This window comes from Oryctolagus cuniculus, chromosome 5 (assembly GCF_051225735.1).
Source record: "Oryctolagus cuniculus isolate XC-2025 breed Fujian yellow rabbit chromosome 5, ASM5122573v1, whole genome shotgun sequence".
NCBI classification, from domain to species: Eukaryota; Metazoa; Chordata; class Mammalia; order Lagomorpha; family Leporidae; genus Oryctolagus; species Oryctolagus cuniculus.
In genome coordinates, this window is record NC_142871.1 from 136,049,615 (window position 1) to 136,069,958 (window position 20,344).

The window sequence follows — 20,344 nt, forward strand, 5'->3', positions numbered from 1 at the left end:
GCCTCCGTGTTGTGGCTGCGGGGGGTGTGTGGGGGGTGAGGGCTGTGGGGGAAGGGCCAGGAAATAAAGAGAGGCTGTTTCTAAAAAATGGGACTCCCCCCCCCCCGTATTTCTTCCTGGGGTTCCCTTCACATTCAGGGCCCCGGGAAGGCTGGACATTGCCATGTGTGAGCTCTTATTTGCAGCTTCACATGGGTGAGGGTTCTTTCTAAAGAGTTCCGACCTGGAGACTCTGCCCTGGTCTGCTGTGAAGGGCTTGGGCTGCCGGGAGAAGGGACTTGGAGCAGGTGCTCTGGACTTTGCAGAGAAAGACGAAAAAGCTCCCTCCTCACGCGTGTGTGTGGAAGTCGTAAAGGTTGTGCTAGTGACCCTGAAATGCACTCTGAAGATATTGGATACCAGGCGTCCAGGGGGACACGAGGGGTTCAGTTTCATGAGGTGTCACGGTCCATGGCAGATGACAGGGTGACGCAGTAAAGAGGGCTCCCTGAAGCGGAGAGAATGAGGAGGAAACACAGGACCCATATCAGAAAGGAGAAGCAGGCAGGGCGAGACTCTGTAATGCACTGGGTCATGGGTAATAGCCCTGACCACGGAGCACAGCACCTTGCCAAGGGGAGTCATTGAAAACAGGCAGTCCCGCCTGCAGCTCTTTTCACTGTGGAGAGAGCTTTAAAATCCCAGAACTACTGGTTTGGAGAAACGTTAGTAATCCCCGACTTCAAAGCTCCACTTTGAAGGGCCCACTATTTTCAATATCAAGTGACTCACTGGTATTCACGCCAGTCACATTTTAATCTGTAGGTTGAAATTCAAGGGATCCTCCCTCTGGGGACTTTTTTTTTTCTGGAAACAGTTCCAACCTGAAGAGTCATTTCTAGAATCAACAAATTCTCAGGTGGCTCTGGGTTTGGCAGACCCCATAGAAATCTGATTCCTGTTTTCATTACTGTTAGTATGCCTGGAGACAAAGTGGTGCTGTGGTCAGAACGTGGAGGGCAGCCTCAGAGGCAGCTGAGCAGGTGCCCTGCTCGCCGGATGCGGCTGGGCAGCACAGGGGCCTCCTCAGTTCACAGCCTGTAAGCGGGGAGCCCCGTCGGCCGGGTGAGAGTGGCTGGGACCTTCCCTCCGGGAGAAATCCTTCGGGCTTCCCCCTCAGGATGTGGCTTATATGAGCGTGCATGGCCTGTTAAGCCAGCTTGGAGCTGGAGGTGGTAACTTTGAGAACAGTCAGTATTGCTGCAACTACAAAGCATCCCAATTCTGCAAACAGCCAGGGAGTGCAGTGGAGGATGGCCCAAGTGCTTGGGCCCTGCACCCCATGGGAGACCAGGAGGAAGCACCTGGCTCCTGCCTTCGGATCAGCGCGGTGCGCCGGCCGCGGCGGCCATTGGAGGGTGAACCAACGGCAAAGGAAGACCTTTCTCTCTGTCTCTCTCTCTCACTGTCCACTCTGCCTGTCAAAACAAACGAACAAACAAACAAACAAACAAAAAAACAGCCTTATTTTACCTAACGACGATGGAACACTTCGGCAGTTTTCCATTTCGGAGTAACGGCCGCTAAGAGCAAAAAGACTCGCTGCGGGCTGGGGCGGCGTGAGCGAGGGCTGGGAAAAGCAGGTGCAGCGGGGGACGCAGGTCTCGCGCGCCACCGCGTGGCCGCTCGCGCAGAAAGAGGGCGTGGGCTGGGAAGCGAAAGCGAAACCCTGGAGAGCTCAGGGGCCCCCCTCGCCGCCAGAGCGTCTGGGCCGACCCAGGTAGAGAAGGAAGTTGAGACGGAGGCAGGGGATTTCAGGGCTCAGTCCCTGCCCCTTAAGAGAAAGTCCTCCAGGGCCGCCTGCCGCCGCCGGTGAGTTCCTGCGGACAGAGGCCTGGGGCACAGACGGCACTCCACGCCGTCACCCACCCCACGCCCCTGCTCCCCATCGCTGGGGATCCTGAGGAGTGTGGAGGTGGGGTAGCCTCAGGAGCGGGTGGGGCGGGGTCAGGAGGACTTTTTTTCCTGTTAGTACTGGGCTGAACGGGAACGGCGCCCGTGTGGGAGTCGTGCGCTGCTGAGCGCCGGGTACCACGTCTTGCAGGGAGAGGCTGGGGACAGCCGGGAGCTCTGGACTGGGGCGAGGACTGGTTATCAGCTCTCCAGTTTCTCACCTGTCCCCTTAGGTAGCGCCATGCCGCTCCCGGACCCGAGACCCTGGGCTTCGCTGCTGGTGGCGGATTTGGCCTTGCTCTGGCTGCTTCAGGGGACTGTGGGGGCTTTGCTCCCCCAGGGGCTTCCAGGACTGTGGCTGGAGGGGACCCTGCGACTCGGGGGGCTGTGGGGACTGCTAACTCTGGGAGGGCTGTCGGGGCTGGTGAGGACCCGGCTACCCGTGCTGTGCCTGGCCACGCCACTGTTTTTCTCGCTGAGGGCCCTGGTCGCAGGGGCGGCGAGTGCGCCCGCAGCCAGTGTGGCTTCCGCGCCGTGGAGCTGGCTGCTGTTGGGCTACGGGGCGGCGGGGCTGAGCTGCGCCGTGTGGGCTGTGCTGAGCTCCCCGGGAGCGGCAGAGGGCGCTCAGGCCCGGGAGGACAGCAGAGCGTTGATGTGGAGATTGCTGAAGCTCTCCAGGCCAGACCTGCCTTTCCTCGCCGCTGCCTCCGTCTTCCTGGTGTTTGCTGTTTTGGGTGAGTGGGGAGGATGTTGGGGTCGGAGGTGGGCAAAAGCCCTTTTGCACTTGCCCACACGTCTGTTTCCCGCTCGGGCCTCTGGCAGGGGAGACCGTAATCCCTCACTATTCCGGTCGTGTGATTGACATCCTGGGAAGTGATTTTGAGCCCGAGGCATTTGTCAGCGCCATCTTTTTCATGTGCCTCTTCTCTGTTGGCAGGTAGGTGAAGGGCAGTTGGGCTCACTTGCTAGACCCAAATCTGCAGGGCCCCTCCTTTCCCCAATGCTAGTTTCAGACCGTTTCTTGCCCAGATACTTAAAATAGGCGTGCATGTACTTAAGATCCATCTGCTTCATCCATCCATCCATCCATCCATCCATCCTGATTGGGTGGCCCTCGTGGACCCAGAACTCCCAGGGTATCACGCTGCCTCCTGGTCCTCAGTGAAGTGGCTCCCTCCTCTTATTCCTACCCACGTCCGTGCCTTCCTCCCAGTCCCACACCAGCCTCACCATTTTTGACTGCTTTCTCACTTCGCTCACCAGCGCCCAGTCCCTCATTATTTCGTGTCTGGCAGTACCCACAGCTTCTTGACCGTCACAACTAAATGTGTAGCAGAAACCCATGGAACACCTGCCTGTAGGTTTTAGTGTTTTCCCTTAGTGTTGGTCCAGGGGCAATTCTCCAAGCATGATCGTGTGGGCAGCACGACCCCAGGGCTCCGTGGATGGGGAGGGCAGGGGTTCATGGCTGCAGTTCCTGTAGAGGAGCATCAGTGGCTGTCAGGAGGATGCTGGGGCAGGGGAGGAGAGGCCAGGACGGGGGAGAAGCCTGGAGGGGCGGTGCATGGAGGCCAGGCAGATGCCAGCACCAGGCTGCTTCTCTTCCTAGTAGCTCTTGTCTTCCCTGGTGTCTAGCACAGTGCAGACCCCATGAACCCTTGTGGAATTGTGCCTGCTGTGATGTGGCTCCCACACCGCCTTTCTTCTTGCTCTGTTCATGCCCCTCCCCTCCCCCTCGATTCTTTGTCTCCTCTCTCCGCTGCTGTCTCTGATTCTGTGTTTCTCTTCCTTCTGCTCGCACCCCCTCGCCCCTTCTCCGCCTGACCCCACAGCTCGCTGTCTGCAGGCTGCCGAGGAGGCTTCTTCATGCTCATCATGTCCAGAATCAACGTGCGGGTCCGGGAGCAGCTCTTCTCCTCACTGCTACGCCAGGACCTGGGTTTCTTCCAGGAGACTAAGACAGGTGAGGCCTGGAGTCCAGGTCTGCTGTGTCCCCCCCCCCCCGCCCCAGCCCGGTACCCTCCTGCCTCCACCCAGGCACCAGGGCCTGGGGCTCCTCTTGACTCCCTTGGAACAGAGTAGGGCTGCAGCCCCCAGGCTCTCTGCGGGTGGAGGGACAGGCAGGTGGGAGCTCCGTGGGAGGCTCCGGTTCCTCACCTGCGGCTGCGTCCTCTCCAGGAGAGCTGAACTCACGGCTGAGCTCCGACACCTTGCTGATGAGCCGCTGGCTGCCTCTGAACGCCAATGTGCTCTTGCGAAGCCTGGTGAAAGTGGTGGGGCTGTACGGCTTCATGCTGTACGCGTCCCCCCAGCTGACCTTCCTCTCTCTGCTCGACGTGCCCCTCACCATAGCAGCCGAGAAGGTGTACAGCAGCCGCCACCAGGTACTGGACACGGAACCCTGTGGGGAGAACAGAGCTTGGAGGGGAGTGCGATCCCACATTTGTAGCTAGAGGACCTCCTAGAGAGAGAGAGAGAATCTCTTTTCAGTGCTGAGAGTGGAAAGGAGAGCGTATGTGTAGACTGCAGCCTGCTTACCCAGGCATCCACCAGGGGGTGTGGGAGTTCAGAAGATCATGACCCCGTGGGGGGGGTGCATCTTTCCCAGAAGATAATGAGGCTCCTTCCACCCACATGGGATATCTGGATTGAGTCTCCAGGTCTTGGCGTCAGCATTGGCCCAGCCCTGGCCATCTCAGGCATCTGGAGAGTGCACTAGCGGATGGGAGCTCTCTCTTTCTTTGTCTCCCCTCTTCCATGCATTTCAGAGAAAAAGAAAATATTTCAGAATGAATTTTTTATTAGCATGCACTACTTGTGTATTTTTATGGCATAAAGTGCACCATCTCAGCATATTTGCACAGTGTAAGTCAATCGAACCAGGCAGCCAGCTTTTCCATTTCCGTACCTTTTTGTTGTGCTTGGGGTCTATTCCCTCCTCACCTCCGGGTTTGCACAGCACGCACACGGAGCATTGCTGAGAACTCTAGGCACCCGCTGGGCTGTGGGAAACTAGAACTTGTTACTTCTGTCTGCTCTCCCCTCCTCCACGGGTCCCAGCTTCTAGAAATCACTGTTCTACGTTCAGATCAATTATTATGATTATTTTTAACGCTTTCACATTTGTGCTTTTCTGTGTCTGGTGTATTTTGCTTAACATCCTGATCTCTAGCTAGTTCCACTAGCTTTGCTGCAAAGTTAGGGTTTCATTATTTATTTATTTTACAAAATATTAACTTATTTGAGAGGGAGAAGGAGTGTGACCATCCTCTGGTTTGCTCCCCAAATGATGCCTGCGATGCCCACAATGGCTGGGGCTGGGCCAGGCCAAAGCCAAGAGCAAGGAGCTCACTCCAGGTCTCCCACGTTGAGTGGTGGGGACTCGAGCCATCACCTGCTGCCTCCCAGGGTGTGGGTTCAGGTACCCTGGTGTGTGACATGGGCATCCTGACTGGTCGGCTTAGCCATTCAGCCAAGTGCCTGTCCTTGGATTTCATTCTTTCTTAAGGCTGAATAATATTCCTTTATGCATCTGTTCCACGTTTCCTTTGTCCATTCCTCCATGGATGGACACTTAGGTTGATTCCATAGCTTCTGTTGTGAATTGCACTGCAGTGAGCATGGAGTGCAGGTGTGTTTTTGATATGCTGATTTGATCTCCTTTGGGTGTAGACCCAGAAGTGGGATCGCTGGGTCGTAGACTGGTTTTTGAGGAGCCTCCGTGCTGTTCCTCATTGTGGTTGTGCTAATTCCTTCTGGAGGGGAAGAGCAGCTTGCCATTTTCAGATAGCTGGGCTGGATTGAGACCTGGGGCCGGCTGTCCTCCGCTCCCGTGGTCCACCTGTCCGCTGCCCCACTTTGCCAGGCGGTGCTGCTGGAGATCCAGGACGCGGTGGCGAGGGCAGGGCAGGTGGTGCGGGAGGCCGTCGGAGGGCTGCCGACCGTGCGCAGTTTTGGGGCCGAGGAGCACGAAGTCTGTCGCTACAAGGAGGCCCTGGAAAAATGCCGGCAGCTGTGGTGGCGACGAGACCTGGAGCGAGCCCTGTACCTGCTCCTGCGCAGGGTGAGGTGGCCGGCGGCGTGGTTGCATGGAGGGAGCCCAGAGGGGGCAAGGGAAGGCTTGGGGAGCCTAGAGCCGGTCCTCAATCCCGCAGGGGTGGGGTGGGGCAGGGCGGGGATAGAATGGGGAGACCCCTTCTCAGCTCACCGCTTTCTCCTCCTGTCCCAGCTGCTGCAACTGGGGATGCAGGTGCTGATGCTGAACTGCGGGCTGCGGCAGATCCTGGCTGGCGAGCTCACGCAGGGTGGGCTGCTCTCCTTCCTGTTCTACCAGGAGGAGGTGGGCCGCTATGTGCACGTGAGTGAGGGGCCCGCACGCGCTCTTTTCTTGTGGCTTCCCAAGCTTTGGGCTTTATTTCTCTCCCTTAAACATTAAAACAACACTAGGGCTGGTGCCTTGGCTCACTTGGCTAATCCTCGGCCTGTGGCGCCGGCATCCCATATGGGCGTCGGGTTCTAGTCCCGGTTGCTCCTCTTCCAGTCCAGCTCTCTGCTGTGGCCCAGGAAGGCAGTGGAGGATGGCCCAAGTGCCTGGGCCCTGCACCCGCATGGGAGACCTGGAGGAAGCATCTGGTTCCTGGCTTTGGATTGGCGTAGTTCCGGCCGTAGCGGCCATTTGGGGGGTGAACCAGTGGAAGGAAGACCTTTCTCTCTGTCTCTCTGTCTCTCTCTCTCATTGTCTAACTCTGCCTGTCAAACAAACAAACAAACAAAAACAAAAACCAAAACATTAAAACAACACACAAAAAAAACCCAACTAATTTTGTCCTGGAGAATTTCAAATTCATGCCACAGAAAAAAGAGACAATATAACAAACCTGTGTGGCCCCATCCCTTGTTTTAATAATTTTCAGTTTGTGTTCAATCTTGTTTGATCTGTAGTCACACCCACTTCCTCACAGCTGTATTATTTTGAGGCAAATCTAAGAAAGTAATAGCTTCCTATGTAAATATATGTCTCTAAAATACAAAGATCTTAAGTATATAGTTACATGCCTATTATCATACCAAGAAAAAGGCCAATAATTTCTCAAACTCATCAAATACATCCAGTGGTCAAATTAACAGTTGTCTCATACATGCAACAGTTGCTTGAATCAGAACTGAACTAAGATTCCACATAGTGTGACTGGATGAGAAGTCTTTAAATCTCTCTCTCCTTTTCTCTCTGTTCTTCCCTTCCTCTCTCCCTGTTGCACTAACAAAAATTTCCCTATTACATTTTATTTGTTGAACACATAGGTTGTTTATTCTGTAGAGTTTATTTTTAACAGCCTGGATTGAGTTAATTGAGTCCTTGTGGTTTGTTTATTTATTTATCTATTCACTTACTATTTATGGGGAGGAAGACAGGGCTGGGGGCTGGGGAAGAGAGAGTGAGAGAGAACGAGCTCCCATTTGCTGCTCAGCCCTCAAATGCCATATGCCTGGGCTGGGTGGCAGGGGTTGGGGAAAAGCTGAGAGTGGGGGATGCAACCCAGGTTTCCCACTTGAGCCATAGGCGTTGCCTCTCAGGGTCTGCATTAGCAGGAAAACCAGAATCAGGAGCTGGAGCTGGGAATCTTACTCAGGCTCTCTGATGTGGGACTGGGTGTCAGAGTTAGAGAGTGAGAGAAAGGAGGGGGGAAGCCAGGAGCCAGGCGCTTCCTCCTGGTCTCGCAAGGGGGTGCAGGGGCCCAAGCACTTGGGCCATCTTCCACTGCTTTCTCAGGCCATAGCAGAGAGCCGGATCAGAAGAGGAGCAACCGGGACTAGAACCCGGCGCCCATATGGGATGCCAGCGCCTCAGGCGGAGGATTAACCCGCTGTGCCATGGGCTTTTAAGTTGCGAATGCTGCTCTTAGATTCCATCCGCGAGTCCAGCTAAGGGTGGAGAATCCGCTTTGGGCGAGGAAGGGGAGAAGCCTGGCTGTGGGCAGAGGGGCCGGGAGTGGGCGAGCAGCTGGGAGCTGGTTCCCCGGGGCGGGGCGGGGGGGGGGTTGTCGGATCAGCCCCACGTGCCCGCCGCTGTCTTCCAGACACTGGTGTACATGTGGGGGGATATGCTGAGCAACGTGGGAGCTGCTGAGAAAGTGTTTCGCTACCTGGACCGGACGCCAAATCTGCCCCCAGCGGGGACCCTGGCTCCTCCCACGCTGCAGGGGCTCGTGGAATTCCAAGACGTCTCCTTTGCATATCCCAGTCGCCCTGACCAACCTGTGCTGCAGGTGCCTGGAAGAGGCCACGGCTGGGGGTGGCGGGGGGTGGGCTGGGGAGCCTGGCCCCCTCGCCTGTGCCCGCAGAGCTTTGCCTCTGAGAAGCCGAGCTTGCCAAGCTGGAGTCCTGAGGGAGAGGAAGCAGGCCCTTAACTCTTGCCGGTTTTCTAGGGGCTGACACTCACCCTCCGTCCCGGGGAGGTGACGGCGCTGGTGGGACCCAACGGGTCTGGGAAGAGCACGGTGGCCGCGCTGCTGCAGAATCTGTACCAGCCCACCGGGGGGCGCCTGCTGCTGGACGGGAATCCCATCTCAGAATACGAGCACCACTACCTGCACCGCCAGGTGGGCGCGGCGGGAGAAGAGAGCCAGCGGATGAGAGAAGCAGCGCCTGCAGAGAGGAGGGGAGATCGCGGGCGGAAGCGCTGGGGGTCTTGCGGGAGGCAGCGAGGAGGAGAGGGGCCCTGCTCTGGGGCTTACCCGTGACCCTCTGCGGCCATCCCCTGTGCACAGGTGGCTGTGGTCGGGCAGGAGCCTGTGCTGTTCTCGGGTTCCGTGAGGGACAACATCGCTTATGGGCTTGCGAACTGCGGGGACGACCAGGTGATGGCTGCCGTGCGGGCTGCGCGGGCGGACGACTTCATAAGGGAAATGGAGCGTGGGATATTCACAGGTATGGAGAGCGCGGTAAGCCTGCTCCTGGGGCCAGAGAAAATGGGGCTTGCTCTGGACTGAGCGCTGTGTCCCTGAAGCTGGATGCCTGCTGTTTCTCTGCCTTTTCCTCTATCCTGACCTCTCCCTCCCTCCTTCCCTCTTCTCCCAGGGGGCGGTGCAGACAGCACTCCCTCCACACAGCAGCTTGTGCACGCCCTCAGCCCCCGGAACCTCCTCCCACTGGGCCCTCCTCCCTCCTGGCTGGTCCCAGGGGACACAGCCGCGGTGCTCGCCCCTCCTTGCGGGGAAGAGGAGTGTTGTGGTCACTTGTAGCTCAGGGAGGGGATTTCTCTGGCTTCCTCAGATGTCGGGGAGAAGGGGAGTCAGCTGGCTGTGGGACAGAAGCAACGTGTGGCCATCGCCCGGGCCCTGGTGCGGGACCCACGGGTTCTCATCCTGGATGAGGCCACCAGTGCCCTGGACGTGCAGTGTGAGCAGGCCGTGAGTACTGGCGTGGGAGGGTCGGGGGCAGTGGTCCTGGGGGCATGCTTGGCAGTCGTGGCGGGGGTGGAGAACGAATGGCCCATTTTGGGAGGGCGTCTGGGCCTTCCTGGGCCCGGGGACTGGAATGGAGAGCAAGGTGGCATGGGACAGACACCCTTGGTTTGGCCACTGTTCCCCTTCCTGTCCCCCAGCCACAGCCAAGAGAGGAGGCAGTGCCGGCCTTTAGCCACCACCCCTTCCCACCACCCCATCTCACACCTTCCTCACCCTAAGTCACAAGAGACGGGTCCCAGTTCAACTGTGGTGCTGTAGCAATCCGTTTTCCATCACTATAACAACTATCTAAGACAAGCTGTGAATGAAAGAAAGAGACGTAGTTGGGCCCATGGTTTGGAGGTTCATAGGCCTCCTGATGAGGCTCAGGCCCCATTTGTCCTTTTTATAACCACCCTCTTCTGAGGGTTCCCCTCCAGCAACCTAAGGACCTCTCACGAGCTCCACCTCCTGAGCAGCAGAACTGGATTAATTTCCAGCCTCTTGGTACCATCCATTTATGACCTGGGGAATGAAACGTCGGCGTGATTTCCGGAGCCAAATCTTGTTCAGTGCGTAGCAGGTGTCTATCCCATTCTCCTTTCCTGAGGCCTGGTGGACCTCTCCCTTCAGCTGCAGGACTGGAAGTCCCAGGGTGACCGAGTGGTGCTGGTGATCGCCCACAGGCTGCAGACAATCCAGAACGCCGACCAGATCCTGGTGCTGAGGCAGGGAAGGCTGCTGGAGCCCGCCCAGCTCCGGGAGGGCCAGGACCTCTACAGCCGCCTGGTGCAGCAGCAGCTGCAGGACTGAGGCCCCGGGGGGCCTTGGGCCCTTCTCCGTGCTGTCTCCGTGACCCACGTGCTGCTGCCCTGACTTTCCCCGGGGCTGTGCCCTGGATGGTTGTTCCTGGAAGCCGAGGCGTGGTGAAGAAGTGGGCGCTGTGTGCTTTTGGTGGGGTGGGGCAGAGGGGTGGGGGAGTCAGAGTGAGGCTGGGATGTGTGTCTGGAAACCTTAGCTCCTTGGTGATTAGAGCCTCTTCAGGTACAGAACAGTGTACTGTGCCATAATAAATATATTTTAAATATTTTCCTTAACACATGTGCAAGTAAGTGTACATTCATGGAGAAAATGTAGAGAAGTACAAAGAAGAGTAAAGCTACCCATTGTTTCACTTCCCAGAGCCACAGTTGGTCTTTTACTGGCCTGCCTGACAGTCCTCTATCTGTTCTTTGAGATACAAACTTCCTGTATGACATAAGTATTCATGATGGTACCTTTCTTTTTCTTTTTTGTCAAGATTTATTTAATTACTTGAAAGGCAGAGTTACAGACAGGCAGAGGCAGAGAGAGAGAGGGAGAGAGAGTCTTTCATCCACTGGTTCACTCCCCAGATGGCCACAATGGCTGGAGCTGGGCCAATCTGAAGGCAGGAATCAGGAGCTTCTTCCTGGTCTCCCACACGGGTGCAGGGAGCAGCTGGGACTTGAACTGGCACTCATATGGGATGCTGGCACTGCAGGCGGCAGCCTTACCCGCTAAGCCACAGTGCTGGCCGGGACATTACCTTTCTGTGTAGAGTCAGAGCACCATTCCCAGGGCTAACAAGATTGATAATAACAGGAACAGGAATGAGAGCTACCATTCATGGAGTTTCAATACTGGTAGTGACTATGATAGACTTTTGCATGCATTATCACTTTTCAACCTTATCCACGACCCTATGAGGTTAATGCCCCCATTTTACAGATAAAGAAACTGCCAAGGTTACACAGATTCACCCCAGAATCCACACTCTGAACCAAGAAACGGTATCGCATCTCATGTTCATAATCTGTAGCCCTCACTCAGATCAAGCAAGCCTCTGTTGCTTCCAGCTCCCGATAGCTCTGAGCCATTGGCTTCTCTCTGGTCCCACTGGTCCAGCCTTCACTTGTAGTCTGGATGATCTCATCTCCAGAGAAGTTTCCCTCCGTTTGGTTCTCTCCTCCAACCACCCTTTCTTTCCAGAAGGCATGCAGGATGGCGTCACTCCCGTGAAGCCCGCCAGGTGCGCTTCGTCCTCGCAGAGCACATGCGTCTCCCAGCCCACCTGACTCCCTGTCCCTTCACACCCAGGTCCAGGCACAGCAGGTTGTTGCTGTCCCGGGTACCATCGTGCCTCTGTGGGTGCGGTTTCTTGCCCGTCCCCTGCCCCACTCTCCCCTGATTTTCTACAAGTTCAAGACTTAACCCAGGTTCCAGGCAGAGTGGACAGTGAGAGAGAGAGACAGAGAGAAAGGTCTTCCTTTACCATTGGTTCACCCTCCAATGGCCGCCGTGGCCGCCGCACTGCGCTGATCCAAAGCCAGGAGACAGGTGCTTCTTCTGGTCTCCCATGGGGGTGCAGGGCCCAAGGACTTGGGCCATCCTCCACTGCACTCCCGGGCCACAGCAGAGAGCTGGACTGGAAGAGGAGCAGCCAGGACGGAATCCGGTGTCCTGACCGGGACTAGAACCCGGGCTGCTGGCGCCACAGGCGGAGGATTAGCCTAGTGAGCCAAGATGCCGCCCCCAGGTTCCAATCTTCCAGGAAGCCTCACTTATTTCCTCAGGCTGGAGAGGGTGCCCTTCCCACATGCTTCTCTTGCTCCTAGAGCTCAGCACAGCTCTCACTAAACCCTGCCCCCAACACCGGTCCATTCTTTTTTTTTTTTTTTTGACAGGCAGAGTGGACAGTGAGAGGGAGAGAGACAGAGAGAAAGGTCTTCCTTCTGCCGTTGGTTCACCCTCCAATGGCCGCCGTGGCCGGCGCGCTGCGGCCGGTGCACCGCGCTGATCCGATGGCAGGAGCCAGGTGCTTCTCCTGGTCTCCCATGGGGTGCAGGGCCCAAGGACTTGGGCCATCCTCCACTGCACTCCTGGGCCACAGCAGAGAGCTGGTCTGGAAGAGGGGCAACCGGGACAGAATCTGGTGCCCCGACCGGGACTAGAACCCGGTGTGCCAGTGCTGCAAGGTGGAGGATTAGCCTAGTGAGCCACGGCGCTGGCCGTCGGTCCTGTTCTTATCTTTCCACTAGGCCATGGGCTCCTGGGAACAAGGCCGTGTATCTTATTAAATGTTTTTATTTGCTGCCTGGCCCGGGGCCCACATTTACAGAAGACAATGAATTAAACGTCCCTGGATACATGAATAGATTCTAATCCTCCCTACACATCCCAGCCAATGAGCATCCAGTGCTGCAAACATCACTGGTTGCTGTGTGGGACTTAACCTTGGAAGGCTCCCATTCTAGGAAAGAGAAACTTTCACATTCCCGGAATCAGCAGGTACTTTCCAGTGCTGGCAGTGACCTTGCCAGAACTACTGTTGGGGAGGCTTTTTTTTTCCTCCTGCCTGGCAGGTGTTGGGAGCAGGGTGAGGTGAGAGTAGGGACTTTTCTCTTGCAGACCAGCCTTTGCCTCATCCTGCTGCTGCCCTGCTGCCCCACACCCAACTTCCCTCCCAGATTCCACACTGAGGGGATGAAATAAGCACCCGGAGAGAGAGAAGCCTGGCTCAACTCCTCCCTCTCCCCCACCAAATGTCCTTTGTCTATTTGTAGAATGGGAATAACAATTCCTGCATCTGCTGCCTTTGTGGAAGCTGGAGGCCCCCGTGGAAGATTTTGGTCTGGAAAAGTCTTTGCACAATTGCACCCTGGGATCATAATACTCCAAACCTGGGAGTCACCTTAGAAACAATGTAGCAGTCACATCCTTACAGATAGAGCGATTGGCCTGAGATCACACAGGTAATCAGTGACAGCTGAGAGGAGAATGCATGCATCTGAGAGGCATACAGGAGGTTGCAGCAGGTCTTCAGGTCTGCAGGGGTCCCCAGACTTTCTGATCTCAGGGGGAAACTCCCAGGCACAGAGGATGTGTCCTGATCACTGCAGTGTTCAAGCTGGCCAGACAGCTCAGCCAGTGCGGGCTGGCTGGCGACCACAGACACCAGTCATTCCAGTTTGCCCCACAGTTCCTTTCCTTCACCTTTCCTGCCCCCATCATCGGTTGGTTTCCTCGTCCCATAGCTTCCTCTCCCGCTGGTCTCTGCCAGCGTGCTTCCCAGCCAGCATGCTCCACCTTTGTGAAGGAAGACAGGAACGGAGAGAGGAAACCTTAGCAACTGAAAACACCCCCTGTCCTGCCGCCCTGCCCTAGGTGGAGTTTCAAGTGTTTTGTGCCCTTGTCCGGTGGGATGATCTGTGGGAGTCCACATGGCAGTTGTGAATCAAGAGGAGCAGACCCAGAGTTGTCAGAATCTCCGGGAAGGAAGGGAGGGCATAAGGGAGACAGATCTCCCTTGGGTTTTGCTGCTGAGTGAGTTAAAGGAGTCTGATGCCATCTAGTGGTCCTGCTTTGAACCTAGCGCTTTGCAGAATCTTGTGAATTAGAATCACAAATATCAGTGGTCACCCACTGGATGCTATTGGTGTGTGCAATTGCTGTGATAAATGCCCGACATACGTGTTATGTCTTTGTCATGTGGCAGGTATTATTATCCAATTCTAAGGATGAGAAAATGGAGTTTTAGAAATATTCCCCAAGTTGCCTGGGGAACATAGCTTGGAAAACGTGAAATTTGTCCAGATTTTTGCAACTTCTCAAGAGACTTGCCTAGATTCTCTGTATATACTTGTCTTCCCAATATTCTATGTTTAAAATATATGATATGTTAATTTATTTAAGTAGGCAATATATAAATGCAGTTTACAATTCAAAGACACAAAAAATCTTCGCAAGAAAGTCTCACTCCCTTCCTAACCCATGGTTTGCATGGGCAACCCATGAGCCAAGCTTCATGTTTATCTTTCCAGAAAAGATTTAATGCATATTTAGTGTGTGTGTATGTGTGTGTGTGTAATCCCTACTTTCAGAAATTGCAACTCTGTAAGTCCACTGTTCTGAACTCTGTTTTTGAGAGAGAGAGAGAGAGAGAGAGAGAGAGAGAGAGAGAGAGAGAAAATATCTTCCTTCTGCCCAGAAGGCTGCAATGGCCATGGGTGAGTCAGGCTGGAGCCAGGAGCCTGGAACCCCAGTCAGAGAGGAAGACAAAGCTAAGGTACCCCACCCTATTTTTTAATATAGTAGGAGGTACCTTTCTCTGAAGGGAGGAGAGAACTCCCACTTTGACTATGACCTTGTCTAAATATGATCAGAGTCAGCAAACTCAAAAGGCTTCCATAGTTTTGGCAACTCATGACAAGAGCCTAGAGTGATTACTGACGCCATAAACAAGAGTGTCAATTTGTTAATTCAACAACAGGAGTCACTGTGCACTTACTCCTCATGTAGGATCTCTGTCCTTAATGTGCTGTACATTCTGATTTAATGCTATAACTAGTACTCAAACAGTATTTTTCACTTTGTGTTTCTATGTGGGTGCAAACTGTTGAAATCTTTACTTAATATATGCTAAATTGATCTTCTGTATATAAAGATAATTGAAAATGAATCTTGATGTGAATGGATGGAGAGAGGGAGTGGGAGAGGGGAGGGTTGCGGGTGGGAGGGAAGTTATGGGGGGGGGAAGCCATTGTAACCCATAAGCTGTACTTTGGAAATTTATATTCATTAAATAAAAGTTAAAAAAAAGAAGGTAAAAATAAAAATGTGAGAGAAATGAAGCCGACCACCACCTTTCCCTTTATCAGCCATCTCCCAGAGCTGCACGGTCTCTTTGACGAGTTGAAGAGCCCAGACCTTCCACTATGGACACCGACACTGGACACAGTAAATGACTCAGAAACTTGTGGAGGGAGGATCAGATGCTTCAGGGCATCCAGGATGTCTCAGAGGCTGTTGCAAGGGACCTTCACAGGTCGTGACTAAGGCTGAGTCCTTTCCTCTGTGCCTAGAGCCAGTTTGTGCACCGTTGCTTGCATGCTGCTGATCACGGAATTCCTTCTGTCAGATAGGATGTGACGTCCTGATGGAGATCTGTCCTGCCACAAAATACTTACAACAAACTTCAGTGAGTTTTAATTGTTGTACATCTTATCACCACAGAGATGCTAAAGGTATAGGAACAAAGGTTTCCTGGGTCCCTAAGTAAGAACTGCATTCTGATGGGAAAAGCACAGCCTGGTTCTGTGATCTTCAACTCATTTCTTCATCACTTCATCTGTCAAAGGGAGACCACAGTAGTGTCTCCTGCAAGGGCTTGTTTTCTGATTCTCTCTCTCTCTTTCTCTCTCTCTCTCTCATGCACACACATACACACACCCATTCCAGTAATGCTTTAGAAAGCTGACTCATAGTAAGCAGCAGAAAAATAGTAGCTGTTATGATTATGCAGGCAAGTTGTCTTTTGGAGTTCATGGACCTCAGATACCTTTATACCAGAAGGAAGAAAGCTCAGCTTCTTAAATCTCGGTTCAGCATCATGGTGTCCAAGCTTCCCTCACCCGGCTTTGCCATCGAATGCCTCCTCTTCCCTCTGTCTCCAAACAGAAGCCTGGTTAACCTCTGTGCTCTGGGCCCTGCTCTTCTCATGGTTTCCCCTTGATCTCTGGGAGAATCTGCAGAAGCCCGGCCATGGTGTTGCCCACCGAGGAGGGAAACTGGCTCAGACGTGTACCTCTCTTCTCCCCTCATGCTTTTGCTGCTTCTGATCATCTCTGTGTCACGTTCCCATCTGCTCAACCTCAAGAAGGGCGATTCCTCCATTTGCAAAGGAGATACAGTGTGTGGGACAGACCTGAGGAAGTCGCCACTCAGTTGCCGAGCTCCCTTTGACTGCCGTCTTTGTACACAAGCCCTTCACATCTCTCACATGCAGATCTTAAGAACTCATGGGAGAAGGGGAAATCCGAGGCTCCTTCCGGTACCTGCCGGTTCTCAGTACCTTCAGCTTACAGTGTTCAATATGTGAAGCTACTCTATTTTGGGCTGGATGTCCTCAACACCACAGCTTGACCCAACAAACATGAGGCTACTTCAAAATGCCCATGGAGTGGTCAGCGTGGGAGTGTAGCAGGTTAAGCTGCTGCATGTGCCGGTTCAAGTCCCAGCTACTCCTCTTCCGATCCAGCTCCCTGCTATTGTGCCTGGGAAAGCTGTGGAAGATGGTCCAAGTGCTTGTGCCCCTGCATCCACATGGGAGACCTGGAGGGAGTGCCAAGCTCCTGGCTGGGTTGCAGCCATTTGGGAAGTGAACCTGAGAGTGGAAAATATTTTTTCATGTGTCTGTTGGCCATTTGTATTTCTTCCTTTGAAAAATGTCTGTTTGTCTATTTCTTTCTCTCTTTTGACAAGGAGAGTTACAGTGAGAGAGAGAGACAGAGAGAAAGGTTTTCCTTCAGTTGGTTCACCGCCTAAATGGCTGCTACGGCCAGCGTGCTGCACCGATCCGAATCTGAAGCCAGGACCAGGTGCTTCCTCCTGGTCTCCCATGCGGGTGCAGGGCCCAAGCACCTGGGCCATCCTCCACTGCACTCTGGGCCCACAGCAGGGAGCTGGACTGGAAGAGGAGCAACTAGGACAGAACCGGCGCCCCAACCAGCACTAGAACCTGGAGTGCGTGCCGGTGCCACAGGCGCAGGATTAGCCCAGTGAGCCGTGGCACTGGCCCTTTGCCTCTTTATTTTATTTTATTTTTTTCATTTTTTTTTTGACAGGCAGAGTGGACAGTGAGAGAGAGAGAGAGACAGAGAGAGAGGTCTTCCTTTTTCCATTGGTTCACCCCCCAAGGACTGCTGCAGCTGGCACGCTGGGGCCGGTGCACCACGCTGATCCAAAGCCAGGAGTCAGGTGCTTCTCCTGGTCTCCCATGCGGGTGCAGGGCCCAAGCACTTGGGCCATCCTCCGCTGTACTCCCGGGCCATAGCAGAGAGCTGCACAGGAAGAGGAGTGACTAGGACAGAATCCGGCGCCCCGGCCGGGACTAGAACCTGGTGTGCCGGTGCCGCAGGCGGAGGATTAGCCTATTGAGCCACAGCTCTGGCCTGTATTTTTTTTTTTTTTTTTTTGACAGGCAGAGTGGACAGTGAGAGAGAGAGAGAGACAGAGAGAAAGGTCTTCCTTTTGCCGTTGGTTCACCCTCCAATGGCCGCCGCGGCCGGCGCGCTGCGGCCAGCGCACCGCGTTGATCCGATGGCAGGAGCCAGGAGCCAGGTGCTTTTCCTGGTCTCCCATGGGGTGCAGGGCCCAAGCACCTGGGCCATCCTCCACTGCACTCCCTGGCCACAGCAGAGAGCTGGCCTGGAAGAGGGGCAACCGGGACAGAATCCGGCGCCCCGACTGGGACTAGAACCCCGTGTGCCGGCGCCACTAGGCGGAGGATTAGCCTAGTGAGCCACGGCGCCGGCCTGTATTTTTTAACTTGATTGTTTGTTTTGCTGTTGAGTTTCTTGAGCTCCATATATACTCTGGTTGTTCCTCCTTATCAGATGCATAGTTTGCAAATATTTTCTCCCATTCTGTTGGTTTTCTCTTCACTTTGTTTATATTATTTCCAAAGCAATTTACAGATTCAATGCACTCCCCATCAAAATCCTAAGGATATTCTTTACAGAACAAGAAAAAAAAATTCTAAAATTCAGGGTCTAAAGACCCTGAATATTCAAAGCAATCTTAAACAGCAAAGATAAAACCAAAGCATTGCAATGTCAGATTTCAAGACACACTGAAGGACTATTATAACCAAAACAACTGCAAACGAGACATGCAGATTGATAGAACATACTAGAAACTCCAGAAATAAGCCCACGCATCTTTGATGGGGGAATTTTTGTTATTGATTCAATCTCTTTACTCATTATTAACTTTTTTCATATTTTCTGTTTCTTCATGATTCAGCCTTGGTGGGTCATATGTGCCTTGGAATGTATCCATTTCTTCTAGGCTATCCAATTTGTTCGTAATACTGTACTGTAATCTTTTGAATTTCTGTTGTATCAGTTATAACATCTCCTCTTTTGTTTCTGATTTTACTTACTTGAACATTCTGTTTTCTTAGTCTAGGTAAATGTCAATTTTATCTTTTCCAAAAACTAGTTATTAGTTTCATTGATCTTTTCTATTTTTTTTCCATTTGTATTTCTTTTTTTTTTTTCCTGTTCTGGTCTTTGTTTTTTTCCTTTTTCGAACCTTGGACTGAATTTGCTCATCTTTCTCTAGTGCCCTGAGGTGTACCATCTTCTGCTGCTTTCCCAGATGCATTAGCAGTGAGCTGTATTGGAAGTGGAGCAGCTGAGACTAGAACCGGTGCCCATATGGGATGCTGGCACTGCAGGTAGCAGCTTAACCCTCTAGGTCACATTGCCTGCCCCTGTATTTGCTCTTGACACAATCTCATAAATCTGTAAGCTTTCTTCTTTCATTTTCATTCCTTTTTTTCTCTTCTGATTGTATATTTTCAAATAACTTTCCTAGTCTCACAGGTTCTTTCTTCTGCTTACTTAATTCTCCCATTGATGCTTTCTATTATATTTTTTATTTAATTTACTGTATTTTTCAATTCCAGAATATTTTTTATAATTTCAATCTCTCTGTTAAAATTATTCTTTTAATAACTTATTTCTTGATTTAATGGAATTGTTTATCTGTAGTTTTTTGAACTTCGCTGAGCTCTTTAATGCAATTTTGAAATTTTGCCAAATTGTTTATATATCTCCACATAACAGAACGTGCCTGTTCTGTTCTTCAATGGTGTTGTTTTCTTGGGTTTTCTGTTTCTTGGGGGTCTTTTGTTGATGTCTGTACATTTGAAGGAGGACTTGCTGCAGTCTTTGAAGACAGACTTTGTCTGGGCAAATGCTTCACCATTCAGCCTGTCCAGAGTCTAGACTGGCCAGAGAGTCAGTGGCAGGCTTGCAAGTGGCAGTCCTTGGTCCTGAGTCCTGGGTCCGTAGGGACTGGACTGCAGGGGTAGTCCTGGAGGCCAGGCAATGGGATCAGTTGGGGTGATCCTGGATCCTGGGTATGCTGGAATAATTCTGGACCCTGGTCCCTCTGGAACCTGGCATTGAGCGGTTGGTATGGAGGCTGGGGCTGCTTGGTGCTGTGGTGGGTGTGGAGCCTTGGTCCAATAGGGCTGGTTGGGAGCCTAGGATCTCAAGTTCTGGCCCTGTGGCCACTAGTGCTAGCCTGAAGGCTGGGAGGACAGGCCACCAAGGGGGCTGGTCCAGGTCCTAGAGCCCTGTGGTCTGGCCTGGGACCTTGGTGCACAGTGGCCATCCTGGAGTCTAGGCCTTGGAGAGCTGGCTCAATGCTGAGATCTGGAATGGACCAGGCTCCTGATACATTGGCCTGTGCTTCGACTGTAGGTCTGTTGGAGCATGGAGCCACAGAGTGAAGCACAGAGGGTGGCGCCAGGGTGCCTGGCCGAGTACTAAATAGGCTTGGAGCCTCTGTTTGCAGTGCCTACTGGTGCTTAAGGCCAGCAATGCTGACCTAGCACTGGGTTGGGTCTGAAAGAGCTGGTTTGGCACTGGATGGGCCTGGGACCTGTATTTGTAGGTTCTGGGCTTGCAGCTGAGTTCATGGATACTGGCCTGAAGTCTAGGTCTTCCAGGGACTAGCTTAGTATTGGGGGCAGTCACTGGGCCACCCTAGTTTGAGGGTGTATCTGGATCCTAACTTTGTGGAGATTACCTTGGTAATGGGGCAGTCTGGAGCCTGGAGCTGCTGAGCCCAGTCTGGCACTCAGGCACACCCAGATCTCAAGCCCACCAGGCTGGCCTAGAACCTGTGGTTGTGAGATCCTGCCTGGCATGGGGCAGGCTTGGAGGCTCAGTCCACAGATATTGTCCCGGAGCCTGAGACCTCAAGAGCTGACCTGGTGCTGGTTCAGGAGTGAATGGACCTGGTGCCAGCCTTGCACTGGACATGGCCCAGAGCCTGGGCTACTGGGTTTGGCTGGCAGTGGGGCAGCCCAGAGACTGAGTCTACCAGGCCAGGAGTTTGTGCCTTGGGGGCATCCTTAGTGCTGGGTTTACTGC

At 53.4% G+C, this 20,344-nt stretch overlaps 1 protein-coding gene across 2 annotated transcripts; it reads left to right on the forward strand.

Moving 5' to 3' along the window:
* The first annotated feature begins 1,708 nt into the window (after positions 1 to 1,708).
* On the forward strand, positions 1,709 to 10,474 carry TAP2 (transporter 2, ATP binding cassette subfamily B member). 2 transcript variants are annotated; one of them, XM_008262759.5, is made up of 12 exons: positions 1,709 to 1,851; positions 2,166 to 2,666; positions 2,755 to 2,869; positions 3,765 to 3,895; positions 4,111 to 4,316; positions 5,798 to 5,995; positions 6,161 to 6,289; positions 8,010 to 8,198; positions 8,358 to 8,531; positions 8,700 to 8,859; positions 9,205 to 9,341; positions 10,011 to 10,474. In XM_008262759.5, exons 2-12 carry the CDS (start codon positions 2,174 to 2,176, stop codon positions 10,188 to 10,190), a joined length of 2,112 nt encoding a protein of 703 aa, XP_008260981.3. In that variant the 5' UTR covers positions 1,709 to 1,851; positions 2,166 to 2,173; the 3' UTR covers positions 10,191 to 10,474. The 2 variants fall into 2 exon arrangements, with proteins under 2 accessions (XP_008260981.3, XP_002714655.3); XM_002714609.6 differs by having other exon boundaries at positions 1,803 to 1,954.
* Positions 10,475 to 20,344: the final 9,870 nt, after the last annotated feature.